At 46.4% G+C, this 19218-nt stretch overlaps 8 protein-coding genes across 8 annotated transcripts; 5 read left to right on the top strand and 3 right to left on the bottom strand.

Moving 5' to 3' along the window:
- Positions 1-184: 184 nt before the first annotated feature.
- On the bottom strand, positions 185-977 carry N7487_012040 (putative iron-sulfur cluster-binding protein; the record flags this gene model as incomplete). The annotated part of the gene is made up of 2 exons (XM_056879770.1): positions 185-670; positions 726-977. The coding sequence occupies 2 exons, from the start codon at positions 975-977 to the stop codon at positions 185-187; spliced, it is 738 nt and encodes a 245-aa protein (XP_056725089.1).
- A 321-nt stretch (positions 978-1298) lies between these two features.
- Positions 1299-2476, bottom strand: N7487_012039 (aromatic ring-hydroxylating oxygenase subunit alpha; the record flags this gene model as incomplete). The annotated part of the gene is made up of 5 exons (XM_056879769.1): positions 1299-1423; positions 1484-1899; positions 1950-2131; positions 2187-2339; positions 2390-2476. 5 exons carry the CDS (start codon positions 2474-2476, stop codon positions 1299-1301), a joined length of 963 nt encoding a protein of 320 aa, XP_056725088.1.
- An 886-nt stretch (positions 2477-3362) lies between these two features.
- Positions 3363-4330, top strand: N7487_012038 (uncharacterized protein; the record flags this gene model as incomplete). Its single annotated transcript, XM_056879768.1, has 2 exons — positions 3363-3614; positions 3680-4330. 2 exons carry the CDS (start codon positions 3363-3365, stop codon positions 4328-4330), a joined length of 903 nt encoding a protein of 300 aa, XP_056725087.1.
- A 681-nt stretch (positions 4331-5011) lies between these two features.
- N7487_012037 (GTPase-activating protein GYP7) lies at positions 5012-7661 on the top strand (the record flags this gene model as incomplete). Its single annotated transcript, XM_056879767.1, has 5 exons — positions 5012-5158; positions 5208-6576; positions 6628-6890; positions 6945-7263; positions 7321-7661. The coding sequence occupies 5 exons, from the start codon at positions 5012-5014 to the stop codon at positions 7659-7661; spliced, it is 2439 nt and encodes an 812-aa protein (XP_056725086.1).
- Positions 7662-8181: 520 nt separating this feature from the next.
- Positions 8182-9379, top strand: N7487_012036 (uncharacterized protein; the record flags this gene model as incomplete). Its single annotated transcript, XM_056879766.1, has 5 exons — positions 8182-8187; positions 8234-8402; positions 8476-8518; positions 9103-9288; positions 9367-9379. The coding sequence occupies 5 exons, from the start codon at positions 8182-8184 to the stop codon at positions 9377-9379; spliced, it is 417 nt and encodes a 138-aa protein (XP_056725085.1).
- A 475-nt stretch (positions 9380-9854) lies between these two features.
- On the top strand, positions 9855-10085 carry N7487_012035 (uncharacterized protein; the record flags this gene model as incomplete). The annotated part of the gene is made up of 1 exon (XM_056879765.1): positions 9855-10085. The coding sequence occupies one exon, from the start codon at positions 9855-9857 to the stop codon at positions 10083-10085; it is 231 nt and encodes a 76-aa protein (XP_056725084.1).
- Positions 10086-13477: 3392 nt separating this feature from the next.
- N7487_012034 (uncharacterized protein) lies at positions 13478-13962 on the top strand (the record flags this gene model as incomplete). Its single annotated transcript, XM_056879764.1, has 3 exons — positions 13478-13504; positions 13552-13626; positions 13681-13962. 3 exons carry the CDS (start codon positions 13478-13480, stop codon positions 13960-13962), a joined length of 384 nt encoding a protein of 127 aa, XP_056725083.1.
- A 571-nt stretch (positions 13963-14533) lies between these two features.
- N7487_012033 (serine/threonine-protein phosphatase 2B catalytic subunit) lies at positions 14534-16336 on the bottom strand (the record flags this gene model as incomplete). The annotated part of the gene is made up of 5 exons (XM_056879763.1): positions 14534-15457; positions 15508-15765; positions 15815-15939; positions 15995-16147; positions 16219-16336. The coding sequence occupies 5 exons, from the start codon at positions 16334-16336 to the stop codon at positions 14534-14536; spliced, it is 1578 nt and encodes a 525-aa protein (XP_056725082.1).
- Positions 16337-19218: the final 2882 nt, after the last annotated feature.

Genomic DNA, 19218 nt, shown 5'->3' with positions numbered 1-19218 from the left:
AATAGGAAACAAGGAATAATCTTTTTGCGTGCTCTTCCGTGTAATAGACCTGATAAACTCCATGACGGGAGAGGCCGCCGATACTTCAGACATTCTGCGATGTAGCTCGCTGGTATAGGCATCGAGGTGACAAGTCCGTGCTATTGAAGTGTCAGCCACTGTCCCCAACTATCCTTGACATTAGTTACTCACCACCAACTTTCCAGTTGAAGTCCCCCGACAAAGTCTGACCAGAGACCCAAGCGGATTTCGCTGTCACACCAGCCACGCGCGAAAATCCACCCAAACTCGAAGCCAACTCAGTGTCAAAGGCAACAGGCTCATCAGAATTTAGATTCACAAAAACCATCCCTTGATCAGTGGTATGTGTATGAACCTCAAACAGACTATTCTGCGACTTATCAAACCCGGGAACGTCGTCAAACTGAGGAGCCTTCACGAGTCGCCCAGTGGTATCATAGCTCCAGCCATGATACCGACAACCAAGAACAGTCGAAGCACCAGTTTCCTTTCTGGTAATGGTATAGGCGCGATGACGACATACATTATGAAATGCGCGGATCTTGTCGTCTTTACCGCGAATGAGAAAGACTGGGAACCCAGCAACATCGAACGATTGATACGCGCCGGGCTTTTCAAATTGGGAGCTGTGGGCAAGATAGAGCCATGTCTAGAGCTGTAGTTAGCGATACTGCCAAGCCATATCATACTAGTATTTCTATTACTTGACTGAAGAGCGCGCGCCGTTCGAGCTCGAAGACTTCCCGACCGCTCCACCATCCTTCTGGGATTTCGGGTTCTTTGGACACCGTTAAGTCTGAGTTATTTAGGGAGGTAATTGCAATAGGATCAGTGAATTTATCGGTTTTAGTTTGAGATAAATGAGGCCATGCTCGGTGGAGTAAAAGGATGATTGTCACCAAGGCCACGAGGACGGAGGCTGGAGAGGCTAAATAATCTGCATCGGTAGACTCCATGATAAATGAAGTGTTACTTTTTGGATAATAGAAATTGGTTGGCATCTGCCACTGATATACTTTTCAAGGTTGTTAGAATCCTAGATGTCACCCCTCCACATTATACTCTCCACATTTAGCGTAGATGTCTGCCTTTATTACCCGATTGGGTTGGAATTTCCTGGTATCAATCGGATGACTTGTCACTTCTAATTTTCCATCCTGTGTGGTTGGAGTTACCTTTATCATACGGTGAGCACTGTGCAAGGCGTTAAGATTATAATTGTAGTAACATTCATATCTCATATCAAAAAGCGATCACTATCTTCCCGTGAATAAATACTACGCTGCCATTTGAACCACGGAGGGCGAAACATGCTCCTCCAGTCCAGACTCTTTCGCTGTCTTGGCGGTCCTGTCAAGCTCATGCTGTTCACAGACCATATCAAATACTCGTCTCTGGTAGTCTGAAGGAGAAATGTGTATTAGCATTATTGCATAAACAAACCTTAAAAGTCACAACTCACAAGACACGCCATTCTCCTTGTTTGGGTTCAGAATTCCCTCATGATAGACTCCCTTAGCTAGATTGCTCTGGGCCTTCTCGCAGAGCTCAAAATCTTCCATAGCAACTTGACGCACGAATTTGAAATATTCCTCGAACTTTTCCCCAGATTCAAGATGGAAGTAATCAAATTCCATCCGGGTGACATGCGGGTCAGCGGTCGGACATACTCTGAAGCAGGACATGCCACCGCCATAGACATTTAGCGTGCAGTTGGGAAAGAAGTACAGGAAGAGACCATCATCTGACTTGTTCGGGTCTGCGATATGCTGTGAAAAATTGTGCTTGTTGCGCACGGTGTAGAAGGTCGGCGGGTAGTATTTGGAGAAAGACGGGTGGGTGTATTGGCAGTGTAGACACTCTTGATATCCATCGACCCTGACGGGAGTTAATATCAACACATTAAAACGGATAACAGAGAATATTACATGGTCTTCCAGTTAAATCGGCCTTCATAGCTGATGCTACGACGATGCGGCAGCTTAGTGAAGTCGACTTTGCCGAGTAGATCTTCAAGCTCTGGGAAGAATTCATGGAAGCTGGGAGCATCGTCGGAGATAGTCGAGAAGAGGAGCCCAGTTGGGGTAAGGTGGCTGCGTAGTTCTTTGCCCTGAAGTACAAAATTGTTAGAAGGAACATGACATTTCACCTGTAATCACACGTACAGTTTTCGCGCAGACAACCTTCAGCTCCTCAGCAACAGGGTTCAGAGCCCCTCCCGAGGTGCGAACAGCAGAGACAGGCTGTTGCGCAACTTCGTACGGAACATGTTCGCCCACAACCTGGAATCTAGTGACGGGCCCCAGCAAGTACCAAGACTAGAGCATGTCTTAGTCTCTTTCATCTACCAGCAGATTGCGCTACGTACTTTGAGAAAGACCGCCCGCCGCTCCATCTGGTACATCGGCTGACTGCAGTACCAAGAAGCGGGCAAAGTGCGAGTGAGCTCGGCCATGATTTCGATGAAATTAATGAGTAAATTCAAGTATCAAATAAGCACTATTGAAATTGTGAACAGCAACAGCGAAGTAGTCTCATTTTTATATCACCACAAATTGCCTTTTGTGCTAATAGAGTGAATCCCGACCTCAACTGATAGACATGCTTTTTTTGTGGCAATAAGGTTGTCCAACCTTGAGTGCGCTGGAGAGGTTCGGTATATCGTTTCCCAAATGAGTTATCGAGTCCCGTTGGTGTCACGTCTGATCACACGGGTGACGCACAGATCTAAGATGTTCTGGCCGCGTAAAGGCCCCAGAGATAGGCTGAAGATCTTCAGGGTCTTTGGACTTTTATGAGCTGAGTCAAGGGATAATAGCGCTAATGGGGGTCTATGAGGGTAGAAGTGGATATACCTAAGTAGGCATTTCTAGCCTGTCTATGCTTGAGCGAACTTCAGTGGACGGATGAGATTGAGCGAACTAGAAATGATGATCGAAGTATTTACGACAATGCGATAGAAATATTTGTTACAATCATTTGCTGTGGTTTTCTAATGGTGCTGATGTAAATGGATTATCTATCGAACTAGGTAAGCCCTCCCCGGGAGCCCTTTTGCAAATGGAAGGAAAGTCAGCTCCCCTTTTTCGGGGTTAAAATAACGCCCGGATACCACTCCGGTTGATCAGATACTCCACTTGAAGGTCTGAAGCTTACATGTATAAGTTTGAAGTTTGATTAGGTATCCGCCTTGTTTTCTTCTTTATTCAGCCCGGGCTTAAAATACGGGCCGAACAATATGTGGCGATATCACTTAACTCAATAAAACCCAAAGCATCGCACAGTTTCTTCTCCTTCTTTTCTTACGAAAATAGACAGCATCCTCCTACTATAAGTCAACAATGTCTGCCGTGTTGATTACAGGTGCGACGGGAAAGCAGGGAGGCTCCCTCATCAAGAGTCTCATCTCCCGCAATGCTCCTTTCGAAGTCTTGGCTGTCACACGCGATCCAACTTCTGCATCTGCGCAAAAACTCCGGAGTCTATCTTCCAATATCAAGCTCGTTCAAGGCGATCTTGACAACCCGGCTGAAATCTTTCAGAATGCCCGGCGCTTAGCTTCGGCTCCCATATGGGGTGTTTACAGTGTGCAGGTAATCGAATGCCCAATAACATCTCGCCTAGAGACGATCCCATGATACTAATTACGGAGAAACAGGCGGCCATCGGAAATAGTTCAGAAGAAGTCCAAGGCAAAAGTCTAGTCGATGAAGCGATCAACCAGGACGTCAAATTCTTCGTGTATAGCTCCGTCGACCGTGGTGGCGAGAAACGTTCATATAACAACCCAACTAAGATCCCACATTTCATCAAAAAGCACAACATCGAGCATCACCTTATCGATCGCGCGAAGAACCACCATATGAAATGGACCATCTTGAGACCAGCAGCTTTCTATGAGAACTTGACTCCGGATTTCTTTGGCAAGATGTTTGCGACCTGTTTCAAAATGGCACTGAAAGGAAAGCCCTTACAGCTGGTCGCTACAAGTGACATTGGATATTTCGGGGCCGAAGCCTTCCTGAACCCCGACAAATACGAGGGCAAGGGGATTTCCCTGGCTGGCGATGAATTGACATTTGACCAGATGGATCAGACCTTCTTTCGTCGTATGGGACAGAATCTGCCTATGGCTTTCCGTCCGATTTGCTCTTTGTTCATGGCTGCTATGAAGGACATGGGTTATATGTTTAAATGGTTTCATGATGAGGGTTACGGAGCCGATATCCAGAAATTGCGGGAGATTAATCCCGAGATGAAAACATTCGACACCTGGCTTGTGAACGACAGTGGATTGTCGAAGAAATGAAGAGTGGTGGATAGCTTTCTTCCTCTTTTCGTTTCTTGCTTGTCGGTTGGAATACCTTTTTGGAAGCGGAAAAGACTTAATATATATGTACTAGTCTCGACATTGGGAGGACTTATTTCTCTGTAATATAATTCTTCCTGTTAATTAATTCGGTTTTTATATACATCCAGCTTCACCATATCAACCTTGGAAAGCTTGGCAAAGCAGCTTACTTACACTACCATATGCAACTCTTCTATCCTTCCCCTAGTTTCCATTCCACCTTGATATCAGTAAATATGTATTATAACGATGATATTCATGAATCCATGAATAGATTGCTTGCTTAATAAGGTCTCCAAGAGTCCACTTCCAAGGTTGACTGTGAATTTGGCTGCCTGGAGGATCCGAGATGGAGGCGAAGCAGCCAAAAAAAAAAAAAAAAAAAGAAAAGAGAATACTTTCAACATCTACAATTCAACAAAATCAAACATCTCAATAAAGACCCAAAGATCCAGAAATCAAAGACAGAGAAGAGTGAAAGAAGCATCACTTGGGGATATAAGAAGGGAAAATCAGACGGTCCCGTATCGTATCTTATCGGGCAATTACGTCGTCTCCAACTTCCAACTTTCCAACCTTCAACTTTCAACTTGAAAGGTTGGAACTTCCAAGCAACTCCAAAGTTCCCAAATTTCTATCATGGCCCCGGTCAAATATACCCCTCCTCCTACACCATCACCTCCAGCATCTTGTTACGCCATGAGTGACGACGAAGAAGATGAATATAACACCATAGCCCAGGCTGCCTCGAGCAGAGGGGTTAAGCTGCTCTTTTCCAAAAGCAAAGTGAGACAATCTCCACCAGAGAGGAATCCCAGGCTAATAAAAAATCCAGGTCTACGTTCATCCAACTTCCTCCTCCAAAGATAATATCCCTGGCTTTATCGCCCTCATCCAGCAAAAGCCCGTCCCCGCATCACATGCATCCGCGTCTCAATCCAAAAACCCCGACACACCCTCCTATCTTCTCGCATGGGTTCCAGAGTCCTCTCTTGGAGAAGCATATGATACATACGTGAAAGTAGATCTCTCGGAAGGTGATTCTCCGCCGCGTCAGAAGTACCTCGTTCCGCCGCTTCCGACCACCACCACCTACAAAGACCCCATCGGGTTGTATGCTTTTGCAATTCCGCTATCGCAGATATACTCCATATTAGTACGGCCGCCGAGCCTGGGATGGTGGTTTGGCAGTTTAGTGATCAATACCCGAGCGGGCGATGGCTTCCCCGCGCTATTCTTCCATGACGACGAATGCGAGTCAACCATCCTACAAAAGAGGAAGAGGGTCAAGGAAAACTTCGATCCATTTGGCACTGAAGGCGGGTTGTTTTGGGGCGGCGATGAGGTCCTGCGCTGGTTGCGGAGGTATGCGGAGGTGCAGCGCTCTGCGGTGGATCATAATGTGTACCTCATCAACCCGTCGGATGAGGACCAGCTGTCCTTCGGCCGACCTTTGAGCCACAGCGATAAACCACTATTAGCAAAGGCACAACCTGAAGCCGCTGCCGGATCCCGAGCCGAACCGCCCGATGCCACCATGGATCCGTTCATGAAGACTCTCAAGGAGACACGGTGGAAAGTGCTGGAGCAGCTCAGCAAAATCACCACTTTTACCCGTCGAACTGCCAATGAGATCGCAGAAAATCCTCGCATACCGCCTCAGGTGCGCCGTTTAATGAAGAACCCAGAAATCCAGACGTTGCAGGATGAGTTCGACAGCGCCAGAGTCTATCTGGCTCGTTGGGCGATGAGTGTTGCCGAGCAGAGCGATAAAGAGCGAAATCAGCGTATTTGGACCGCCCAGGACATGCTGGAAATGGAGAATAGCTCGGTTGGCGACTTTGAGATCTTAGAGCTGGAGACTGGGAACCTGGCTATCCAGGAGCGACGCCGTGTTCTACAACTGGAAGAATGGGAGGGCTTCTTCGACCCGACCTCGGGTAGACTTCAAGTAACAGTGGAGGAAGTCAAAGAGCGGATCTTCCACGGCGGCTTAGATCCCAACGATGGCGTTAGAAAGGAGGCTTGGCTGTTCCTTCTCGGTGTGTACTCGTGGGATAGCAGCCGCGAGGAGCGCCAAGCGATGATGAACTCCAAGCGCGATGAGTATATCCGGCTGAAAGCAGGCTGGTGGGAGCGAATGGTCGAGGGCAACTCAACGATCGAGCAGTTTGATCATTGGAAAGAACAGAAGAATCGGATAGGTGAGATTACACATTGGATTCGGCATGGTGGCTACTAACACATGGATATAGAGAAGGATGTTCACCGCACAGACCGTACCATTCCTTTGTTTGCGGGCGAAGACATCCCCCATCCGGATCCTGATTCCCCGTTCGCCGAGACGGGTACCAATGTGCACCTAGAACAGATGAAGGATATGCTCTTGACATACAATGAATTCAATCCAGACCTTGGGTACGTCCAAGGAATGAGTGATCTCCTGGCGCCGATCTATGCTGTGATGCAAGATGACGCTGTAGCATTCTGGGCTTTTGTCGGGTTCATGGATCGAATGGTATGTTTTCCACGATGCAAAAAGCCGTACTATCTTACTAATGTCTATGCACAGGAACATAATTTCCTGCGAGACCAGTCTGGAATGCGTGGTCAGCTGTTAGCGCTGGATAACCTCGTTCAGCTCATGGACCCCCAGCTCTACTTGCATCTACAGTCCGCCGACAGCACCAACTTCTTCTTCTTCTTCCGCATGCTGCTAGTGTGGTATAAACGGGAGTTTGACTGGAGCGATGTCCTGCGTCTATGGGAGACATTGTGGACCGATTATTTCTCCAGCAGTTTCCACCTGTTCATTGCACTTGCGATCCTCGAGAAGCACCGTGATGTAATCATGGATCACCTCAAGCACTTCGATGAAGTGCTAAAGTACAGTACGTTGACAACCGGACGTAACATTGATTTCAAATTACTAATATTGCAATCTTTAGTCAACGAGCTCTCCAACACGATGGATCTCGTACCCATTCTCACCCGCGCAGAGTCGCTCTTCCACCGTTTTGAGCGATCGGTACAAGCCATTGACAAGAAAGACAACTTCCCCGCCGCACCAACCGCCCACCAGCGTCGCCCAGGCGCAACCGGCCAAGATTCACCTTCGGGCAGCAAGGGAAAATCACCCCAACCTGCCGTTGGGTCAAGTAGCGGAGTCAACGCTGGCCCTTCTAATCTGCAAAAGGCGATCGACGCTGATAAGCCGAAGGTGATTTCTCCCGAGCTGCGCGAATTACTTCGGAAAGACATCCCCTGGAAACGCCAGCAGACTTCATGATTGGCATCAGGTGTTATGATATGTTGGGGTTGTATGTCTCGCTTGATACGGATTCCATGCTCCCCGGACCGAATAATTGTTTTCCTTGCCTTTTCCTAGAATTCCTGGCTGTTCACGATTTACGATTGCCTCATGTATATTCTTCTTTGATTTTTTTGACGACTTCATTTTGCGGAATAAAGGGACCTGGGTCAGGGTATTTTGCCATATCGCACTTTTATTTTGGAATGACTTATGCAACGTCTCCATTCACCCGCATTTGAATGCAATCGATGATTCTAATCTACGAGCAGTTACACTCGTAGAAATATCTACAATAGTCACACATTGCAAAACTACATCCAGTAAGGATCCAAGTATACATGCAGTGAGGATACTCGAAACGGAAAACAAGACCTTTCAAACAGATGCTAAAATTTGAAGTCAAGAACTTTGACTTCCACAGAAACATAGTTCTTGAGCCACTGGGACCCTCCTGGTACAAACGAAGCTTCTCCAACTGCTCGAGCTAAGTCACCCTATGATTGTAGGTTCCAACCCGATCAAATTGCTGCACATGCGTGACCGGACAGCTTGGCTATGGAATAACCCTGAAGGTTGGCCCTCCAGTCATCTCCTGTGGTTGGCACCTCTTCAAAACGAGTGTCAGATCGGGAATTCGGGTTGGATCTGGGAAGGACGACTTCTGCTGCGAGCCCGTTCTTGTCCTCGTGCATGATCGATTCGGTCCAGTCGATCCCGGTATGGGTTGGCGCAATCTGCAGCGTTACTTAGCTCTTCTCCTCTGGAATGTGCGTATTTTGGTGATTGATAGATGCACTCTTGACTAGCAACACCCCTTTCGGGGTGGAGAGCGGGTAGGATGCGAAGTGTTAAAAGAAGGAAGAATTCGAAAGTTGGATTGATGCTTATTTATATAATCGGTCACATGGGTGAAGATGAGGTGGCCGAAAGTTATATCATTTGGAATCTTTTACTCTCAGCTCATTTTTTTGTCAGATCACCGGCATTTGTGACTTTCTTTATGCTCTTTGTCTTCCATAGGGTATATTAGAAGCTCATGAGAGTAGATTTGCTTGGTACATTATATATTGGCTTCCTCATTTCCTCTATAAATGGAGACCCTAGAAGACAGTCACTTCGCCGGTCACTAGGATTTGAATGTTAGCTGAGAAATATCAGGTTTCCAAATGAGGAAAATATAAGTCGGCCTCAGGTCCCCATGTACTCGCGCGTTTGCTATATTTAATTGCCTCTTCCCCCTCTGATTTCTTTCCTTCTTCCTCTTCTCTTCGCCATTCATCAGTTGCACCAACCTTTTACCAACATCGAATATCCACACTCGGAAATTGCCACACATTTCTCGACACAATCTTTCTTAACCACCTAATTCAACATCTCTTATGTGAGTACACGCACATTACCTACTGGGCTATGATAGCACATACTGCCCACCGTCTGCCGGAAAATCTCTCGGTCACCCCTTCGCAGTTGCAGAGGCCGAGGCGGCTGCTGTCGAGGCAGCCGCCATAGCTGCGGCCGCAATCGCCGGGGCCCAGGAATTACGAGCGCACGCAGACGCCCTCCGACAAGCTGCGGACAAAGCCGAAGCTGCAGCGCAGCAGCTGTAAGCCCACTCTCCAATTTTGACACTTATGTCAAGCATACTGGTACACGATCATAAACTAATCATAATCTTATATAGTGAGCGCGAATGACCCCAATTGGTGGTTAAAGAAAGAAATGTGCCTTCATCTTACTGCCGTATCAATGGGAGGGTTGATGGGACTGGCATTAGCCCCTCCCTCCCAGCCCTTCCTTCTTCCGAAGTTTTACATAATTGACTACCCCCTATGATTTCAACTTGAATCAATCGGATTTTTACTGTCTTCCATAAAACACACTTGAAGGAGAAGAGCCTTCTGCAGCTGTTCACGATCCCTAGGAAGCTGACCGGGAATTCTGGAGGAGTCTCGTTCCTACGGTTGTGGGACAGATATCGGTCTGTCAGTAATCACAGACCGACATGAAGTTATTTCTTTTCATCAATAAGACTTTTATTGTTTCCACTTATATATCTCTTTTTCTTATATTTTCGCCCTTACACTTCATTTATTCTCTCTGTCCTTTTCCAGCATATCTATAAAAATATAAAAATTCTTGGGTTCCCATTATACTAAGACTGAGTTCGCCATGGAACTCTACCACCCCCAGACCGATCTAATCCTGACCTATGGCAATGACACTGTCGTCCTGTCCACGCTGGTCAATATCATGGCGTTCCACCTTAAGAGCAGGCTGGAGGCCCACCAGATTGTGGACCGACCAGATTCGCGCTGCTTAGGACGCCTAGGAAGCCAAGACGTGGACAGCATACACAAGGTAGGAAGACACAGTACCACGATGACCGCGGGGTGTCCGTGACTCACGTCGTACTGGCAAGCAGACCAAGGGACGACGACAGAAAAGAAGAGCCACTCCAGAGTCGGAGAGATACTATCGCAGCACACATATACGAAAGACACTGTACGACAACCAAACCCAAAGGAAGAACCGTCCAATCGACCAACAACTGAGAGTCGCCCACTACAGCCGCGCGCGAGTTGCTGCAGGGGTTCCACCAGGATATTACAACTGACTGCGACGACATTGATACCGCATCACATAAGTGCTATAAAACATTAAAAGTCCTTTTACCCTTCTACTTTCATTCCTTGTTTTTCTTCTCACTTCAACCTTTCACGGGCATCCCACTCTCAGAATTACCATCATGTGTGGCTTTTTAAAATCTCTATTATTCAATACGCCTTATCTGAGTACAAGGACGTTGCTTTTTCTCTCTCCTCCAGTCTCGTTACCCACTCCACCTTCTGCGACATTGGATCAAGTCGTTGGTAAGTGGGCCCTAGTTCGTCACATTGGTCCCTGGCCCAGGTACTAACTTCTCGCCTTTTTAAGTGAAAATGGCGTTCTCAGCAATGCTCAAGATTGCTGAGCCCTCGCCCGACCCTCTTGACCCAGTTGAGAACTCAGAGGGGAACACCTTTGATCTCCGGTCACTTGGTGCTTTGTCTCCATTGTCAGCGTCGCAAGACTCGCTTGACATGGAGACCTCTTAGGAGAGAGCCTCGCAGTCCTCTGGCAAGTCTATGTCCCCTTTCTCCATCAAATTGCTGTCCCGCTTGCTAACCGTGTATAGCCGAATAGTCTCTCTCCTCTCGCTTCGTCAACCTTGGCAGCCAGGATGCCACTGAGTTCAATCGGTCTCAGTGAGGCCCCGCAGCCTCCCGTCTAATAAGTATACTGGTATTATAAACTAAACATTTACAAAGTGAGCGAGAAGTAAAAGACTCAATGGTGATCTTATTACATTTGATATTTCAAGTCACTTTCTTGAAGATTAGGTAGACTGCTTTCTCGAGATACTATTATCTTCCATACACTTTTTTTTTTCTTACTCTAGCTGTGCTGGTTCTCTATAATTATTATACCTCTCAAGTTCTCTCATACTCAACCACCCACTGTATTTGATGGACACCTTCATCTTTACTTTCTATTCATAGTCACTTCGTCAAAATGTCATCCAACAATGTGAGTCGAAAAAAAAATAAATAGATAAATAGAAAGGGCCTAGGGGGGAGTCGAACCCCCGGTCTCCGTGTTCCTGTAAAGTACATACAAGCACGGCGCGTTAACCACTGCGCCACTGGGCCAATATCTATTAATAGACATTTTCTAGAATTCAATTTTGTTGCTTTGGTCGAAGCGATGCTGAAGATTATCCTATCTCCTGTCGTTTGCGTAGGTACAGGCTAAGCACTTGTTTGTCAGATTCAGGGTATTTATACCCTACTTTTCCTAGCTTGAATACACAAGGATTATTATTATTATTATTATTATTCTTCTTCTTCTTCTTCTTCCCCCAGTAGCTAGTAGCTACAACACATTGTTATACATATATAGTGAAATCCGAGGCTATAAACTATCATATGCTCACACGTTTACTATATCTAATACCCCTTCTACTCCTACTTTCTTTCTTTCTCTTATTTTCTTGATCCACCCCACACTTTGATATATTATTTTTGTGATACATTCTTTTAAAAAACATTCAACTCTCCCAACCACTCAATTGTAAGTCTACGAATCTACGTGGATAATATCCATTGTATTATGATTGACAAATTGACGAATATAGAATGAGGCTGGTGCTGGGAATTCGCGAGTAGCGATCACAGGATCCAGCATTAAATCATTTCTAAGATGTGGGGATATTGGCAATGGTGTTCTGTTCAAGCGAACTGATGCAAAGAAATTATCATGATGGTCGATATACCTGGCGGAAGAAGAGTCATGCACCTCTAAAGCCACGCAACTTTGCATATGCCTGTGCCATCCTACCGGCAGATTAGCATATTTCCAAATCAGTCAGAGAGGATCGAGCTTCCGAGAATGGATGTGAATCGGATAGTTCGCTTACTTGACCAAGCGATGATAAGCTTGCTAAGCATCTACACACCAAGTGAAAAGCCTAGACTGAGGGATACCACCGGCTACAGGGAGGAGATGTATCTCGAAACTCTCAGACTGTGCGAGATATCCCAGACCGTCTTCCATCCACTGAATCACACAATGCCATACTACTTGAACAACGGAGCATGCAAATGTTGAGACAGTCAAAGTCAGTGTGAAAACCAAGTCTTTCATGAGGGGTTTTCAACCAGCAAAGAAAAAGAATGAAAGATACAACCGCTCCTAAGAGAAAGGGAAAGGAATGAAAGGTCTTCTAGATACCGAGCATGCCGAAATTGGAGCAGGAAGCCGGTGCCAAGGTATGGTATACCTCGCTGTTTCCAAGGTGGCCGTGGTGCACAATTGCTCCGCATGTTACTGGTATCGACGTGGACGGTGGTTCTCTGGTCCACTCATTAATCATCGCTTACACGGTTGCATAAGGAGAGGATGCTGTTGTGTGCGCGAGCCCTTACGCATGTAAGTGATATTTGAGAGACTGATGAGTAAATTGAAACTACTGCGTTGTTTCTATAACTTCAATCTCGGAATTTGAGCCTGCGATTATAGACTAGCCATCATCTTATTCAGGGAACCGGAATTGCGAGATCCGAAATTGGCGAAGAAACCAACCGGCGCCTTTTTACATTCAAGAAAATGTCTCTGAATATCAACCCTTTTTAAGTCTCTTTGCGTCCTAGCGGTCCTACTCATAACCTCATTGAAATGCTGGAAAGGCTGATGAAGTATGCTACTGGAAATCTCAGGTAATCTGCATTTTGGGAGAGCGTTTGCCCCAAGACTGTATTCTTCTGAGTATAAATGAATGGAAATAACCAAACAACGAGTATCCTGCGGGTTGTGCCTAGTCCTGGTGCAAATTAGATAGGAAGGAGGTCATGAATTCTTTCGCACCTGAGATTTTCCCAAGAATGCCTTCAAAATCTATGAGTTAGGGGTGTAAACGGCGGATCTGCGAATTACTGGATGCGGTCAGTTTTGCCTCTTTTAGTTCAACGCCCCAATACGCCGTCACGTAACAATTCATTCACTGTATTGTGAATGTCTCCAAAATAGCAATATTCCTGTATCGTATATTCCTGTCCCGTAACGACGACGTGATCTGTACAGTTTTCCAGTTTGCCCGGGCCGCTGGTCTAGCTGACTAATCACCAGTGGATCACGCGACGGGATAAATAACGTCATGGACATTTAGCTCGAGAATCTTAGAGTATCTCTGTTCAGATACAGTTCCCATCGCAGGCTTGGAAAGTCATATGAAAACACAGGATTAATCTATCAAAATGCAGTCAGGAAGACCAGATCCCGAAGTAGGTCCTGCCCTTCCTGAAACCAACGACGCTAATAATCCTCTTAGCCTTTGTCTAAATCCGAGAACCATATCCTCAAAAAGTACGGAAAGTTTCCGCGTGGAGGCTTACTGGCTCAAAAGGCAAGGTACTTGGAATACAGTTTCTTATGACGCACGCTAACTGACAATCGGCAGGAACGGACCTACTTTGACTCTGGCGATTTCGCTCTTTCTGCCGCTGATCGCGAGACTGACAACGGCGCTATTCAAACGGGCAGAGCCCATCCCCATCGGGAAAGCATTTCGCACCCTTATGCCTCTATTCCAGCCTCTAGTAACGTTGAAGAAGAGGCCAACCAAGATACGTATAGGAAAAGTGCGAGTATTGAGGAGAGTCCTCTCCTTCACCAAGCAGACATCAAAGATGAACTTACAAACAAGGACGGACAGGACGATCATGTCTCTCACGAAGGTTAAGACCAAATTGTCGCATTGAAATTTAAAACAAATTGTATGTCATTTAACAGGACAGCACGAGCAGCACAATAGTCAACGAGACATGATAGGATAGCTTTTTTTATTGCGAGGTCACAGAATATTTTTTAATCTTACGATACCCATATTCTTGAAACTGTTTTGTACGCTGCCTAAGTAATGGTATCCTTGAAATTAGGGTTCAAGAAACAATCAAAGCTCAAAGAGCGTAGGAAGTGAGTGACACCGGATTCCCGACGACAGGTGTGCACATTGAGAGCAAGTTGTAATGGAAACACAAACCAGAGTGTCTGTCTGCTCAGCAACGGAGCATGATGATGCCACCCATGTTCTGGGTCTTCTTCATACCGCACCCAGTTCGGTCTAACGGATGCTTTTAACTCTAAGAACTCCTCGATATAATTTAAGTTAGGTGAGTAAGGTTGCAGATACCCTAGCTGTATTCCAAACCAAGGGCCCTAGGCCTCCCTCGATGTGACATTACGGTTGCGATATGAGCCCTCAGGCCTATCGTGATGTTAGACTTGTCAACGAGCACACAAGCGTTGCTCACTTACAGGCTAAATCTGTGCGCAATAGTGGCCAACTCGGCGTCGCTGGCAGCCTCCTGCTCAGCACGCTCCAGAGCAGAGCGATGAGCCTCTTCGCTTCGCTTGGAAACTTCTTCGTGGGTAGGCGGCAGACGCTCGTTCTGCAGGTCAACCTTTCGGGCCTCCTCAAAGTTGTGGATGGCTTGCTTAATGCCTTCAGCCCCCAGCAGGAGGGTACCAGGGGGTAGGCGGCCATCGGTTACTGCTTTCAGCTCACTGACGCCTTCAGATTGTTCACGGAGCACCCTAAAGACACGGGAGAGACGACCGATTGCAAGAATCTTGTTTCTGATAGCTCGTTGCTTGATCTCGCTGGGCTCGCCAGCGGGATCAATATCTATGGGCAAGGATGGAGAGGCGGGACTGGCCGTAGCAGTTGAGGGAGTACTATCCTCCTCCAACTCTTCTTTCGAGCAGGTGTTGAGAATGGCGATCAGCATGTCAGTGATTTTCTCACCGACGAACGGTAGGGACCAGGTAAAGACGTCCATGAAGTTGGACAGCCAGAACGGGTGCGGGGTGGAGTTAAATTGCCGGATATTCATCACGTTATTCTCGTATTTGAGAATGGCGGCCTTATTATTGTACCTATCGAGGTAGTTGGGCGCGCTGAAAATGGTCATGACACTGGGGAAGCTGGTCGTCTGTGTCTTCCTATACATACGGTATCCGGCATCTTGGGCTTCATGTGCTCGAATGATGGAAAGTAGGTTGTTCTTCTCGAGGAATGCGCATGCGGCCGAATAGGAGAAGGAATAAGAGCAACCGCGAACGTTGTTGTGAACGAAAAAATCACCTGTCTTTTCTTGGCCGAATTCCTCCAAAGGATCGGCCCAAAGGATATCGCACATAAGACCGTGGGTTGGGGGTTCGCGGAACCGGTCGATCTACCAACTGTTAGAGGCTATAAAGACTTCTATAGCTTATAGCTACATACCGCCATAATATCCTCGAGGGTGTGTAGCTCTGGACTGAGACCACCGTGGACACAGAAAAATTGCTTGTTCATGACCGCCGCTAGCGGCAGAGAACAGAAAGATTCCATGCAGGCCTCATATATGCGCTCGCTATACTTGTGCTTGCACTCCAGCTTGAAGGTAAAGTATTCTGTCAGGTGACTACATTCGTGGTTCCCACGCAGCAGCCAAAACGAATTCGGGTACCAGATCTTCAATGCCCAGAGATACAGAACACACTATAGAGAATTGTTAGAACCACCCATGTCAGCCGAAACTTATACGCACTTCAATGCTAAAGTAACCTCGATCAACGTAGTCCCCCAAGAATAAGTATCGTGTCTCAGAAGGGTCGCCGCCAACCTCAAATAGCTTCATTAAGTCGTAGTACTGGCCGTGGATATCGCCGCAAACTGTTAGGGGGGGCATCCATCTCCAGAAGATTTGGCTCCGAGCGCAGGATCTCACTACCGGCGTTGATTATCCAAAGCGCCTGGTCTTCGGTGAGCCGGCCCTCCCGATACAGGTGCTGCCTGAGGAACTGGAGGTCCGGCTTTGAGGGGTCTTCGAGGGACCAAAACAATTCATCCGATGGGGTGGTCATGGCCGGCGCTTGAGCCTCTAGCTTCCATATTCTTATCAATTATTCCATGGCTGTTAAGTTAGAGCGACCGGGTTGTTCGTGGAATTACCTTTTACCACTCGTTCGAGAGTCGACACCTGCGTGCCATCCTCCATTGTGTGCAATGAGAAATCGATTTCAGGAGCTGGCTTCTGGTCGGCCACCTCGCGCACTGGGTTGCGATCCATCTCGAGTGGTTATTGAAAATAGATTACGAGGGCTCGGAGACTAGAGTACGGGAGAGAGGGGAGGGGAGGTGGGGAGTATACCACGGAGAGGATGTGGTGGGTAGGCTCGGAGTGATGGGAAGGATGTCTCAACAACAGTGGGCGGGAAAGTCACAATGGAGATCTTTAGAGAAACGATACTGGAGGGATCATGAGTTGTTGAAATGTGGTAAAGAGTTGGGGGAAGAGAAAAGGGGATACGGTGTTGAAAATCCATTGAATATTTTGCTAGACATTCGTGTTATTGTGAGCTACAGTTGCCTACGAGATACGGAGTACTATGGGTCTACTTGAAATTAGTTTTACCACTTTTATTCTCTTTGGTTCCTAAACCTTGGCTATATCCACTTCGGTCTGCATACATTATATTTGGCTGTCGAATAAGAAAAAGGCAAGGAACATCGACTAACTATATTAGACTATAGTAGGCCTAGAGTTACTAAAAATAGTCTAAAAACTAATCAAACCAAAATGGTGGAATTGATTTCGATCTCTATGAGAGAGGAGAAGAGGCATCTTATAGGCGTCCGGCCAGGCAAGACGAAAAGCGAGGACTCCTACGAGGGACTGCAAAAGGGAGCCATTTTCGGCGTCCTTTTTCGTAGGTCCTCATATTCTAGTTGTAATAATATGGCTCGTCATGTGAGGGTGCCCGGGCCCTTCTACCTTTTAATATGTAAGACGGTTTCCCATGTCAGCCTCGTATTCTGGGCTGACCCCAGTGGTGAGGTGTTCTGCCCTTGTTACTTACTCCCCTGCGGCTTCATTCGTGCTGTTTCATTCATATCGCTGACCGACACCTCCAGCCCTAGGAGAATTGAAAACCCCGCGGGTGTCTGTTTAGACTCACACAAAGGCCCTCTGCGAACACTCATACTCGCCCTATTTAGTCTAGGTTGCTTCTTCGATGGTCCTGGTCAAACTTCCGTTGCGGACGAAATCCCTTTACTTATGGCTGCTGCATCGAGCCAGGCTGCCGTTCCGGATAAGATACCTGGTATAATGGGGGATTACGTGTAGGAGCATGAGCGAATTGGGAAGCGTGCACTTGGAGGATCTGTCCTGTTGACGGGCAAGCGGTTATATGTCTCTTATAAATGGAGTTTACAGGTATGGTGTAGTCTTGCCATTCTTTTTACTACCCTGAGAAAAAGAATGCCTGAATCAGTAAACAACCTGAGTATAATATACTTGTCATATAGTCTTGTGACGAAAGGTTCTGTTGCTGCTTTAACGGGTCTATCACATTTGCAAACGACTTGTATTCTTCATGATCCTCAAGGCGAATCCTCTGGCCCTCCGAAGGGTGCTGGATATGCCAAAACTGCGATCCAGTAGCTGTAAACCCAGTCTCGAATTTTGAGCCTATGCTCATAAGTTGCCGATCATCTCGCATAGGGGAACTTGATAATCAAATGGTGAAGGAATGTGAATGTTTAAACTTCACATAGTCATACAAAAACTTGTATTCTCAAGTAAAGACTACGCTGTAAGGCATGAACAAAGAGTTTGATTCTTCTATGTTTACTAAAATACCTACCAACAATATGAGTGGAAATTCTCTCATACGCGGCTGTTTGGCATATTAAATATCTCTTTCTCTCTTCTGCCTTTTTCCCTTCCTTTCCCTACATTTTTGACTTTCCAATATACTATAATTGATATAAAGGATTTATGTCTTCTCAGTTTCTATTATATTTGCTTATATAGGACTTTCCCTTCTTCTTTTTCTTCTCCTTCCCCCTATCTCTCACTTATTTCTGACCTTTTCACCTCACTTCAACTATTTCCTATATTATATTATATTCTCGGTTTCCTATGAGCAATATGAACCTACAGGCTCTCTAATACCCGGCTGTTAACCAGTAGATGGTCCTCTTCTCCTCTTCTCTTCTCCTCTCCTCCTCTCCTCCTTTCCTCCTTTCCTCCTTTCCATCTTTTCTCATCTTTGTCATTCTTCGCTTGTTTCTTTCCACTTTAATTTCACACCTCCTCTACCCACGTTACCGATGCGAGTCTACATCGATAACATGATGAAGTTGACAAAGACTACAAAGTGATCGGGACGCGAAGAGATTGACTAAGCCATTTGATATCTGATTTGGCTCTTCCTCCAGAAGTACCTGGGCGACAAGCGATGATTACTTTTGCCCATATGGATAGCAACACTATCCTTGTAGGTCACACCCTCCCAAATAAAATTAACGTTCTGGGGGTTCCAGACTCTACAGTTATCGAAATTGCAATCCTAACCACCGACACAGTCTAAAGACTCCTCAAATGGCCCTGCTGGCGCGCCTTTATTTAATTAAAGGGGGAAGTGGACCTTTTGCGCTGGAGGGCACGATGGCTACTGGGAATATGCCACTACACTCTATCAGAAGCCCTCTCAAGTTTTTGTTTAGGCTGCTAGGATCAGAACCACCGGTCAAAGTGCGAGGAGCCGGAGTTAGATCTTTGGCAGTGCCAGTAGGTTGAGACAAGAGGGCGCTGGTTGCAAGAGGGATTTGGGGATAGCTGGTTATGGAATAAGTTGGATGTGATGGCTGCTCGCTCTCAGCAAAGCTGCCCAGAAACAGATCCGCATGCCTCATGTTGACCCGAAAATCATTCATACGTCCGAAGTGACCCGATTCTCGGCTGTTTATTATTCAATGACCCCATTCTTCTTTCTTTCTTCTCTTCTCTCCACCATTCTTCATCTATTTTAATCTTCTATCTAAACCTACACATGAGGGATTTTTATCAAAAATTCCCTATCACTGCGTCTATCAGCTCATTCACGATGTCTCCCGTGAGTCTATACCGACATTATCTAGTGTGCCATAATTGACAAATATAGA

This window comes from Penicillium crustosum (assembly GCF_028827405.1).
Source record: "Penicillium crustosum strain IBT 35664 chromosome Unknown utg000005l_segment0_segment0, whole genome shotgun sequence".
In the NCBI taxonomy this organism is placed as follows: domain Eukaryota; kingdom Fungi; phylum Ascomycota; class Eurotiomycetes; order Eurotiales; family Aspergillaceae; genus Penicillium; species Penicillium crustosum.
The sequence above is the reverse complement of the archived record's forward strand: the minus strand, read 5'-3'. Positions and strand labels throughout refer to the sequence as shown.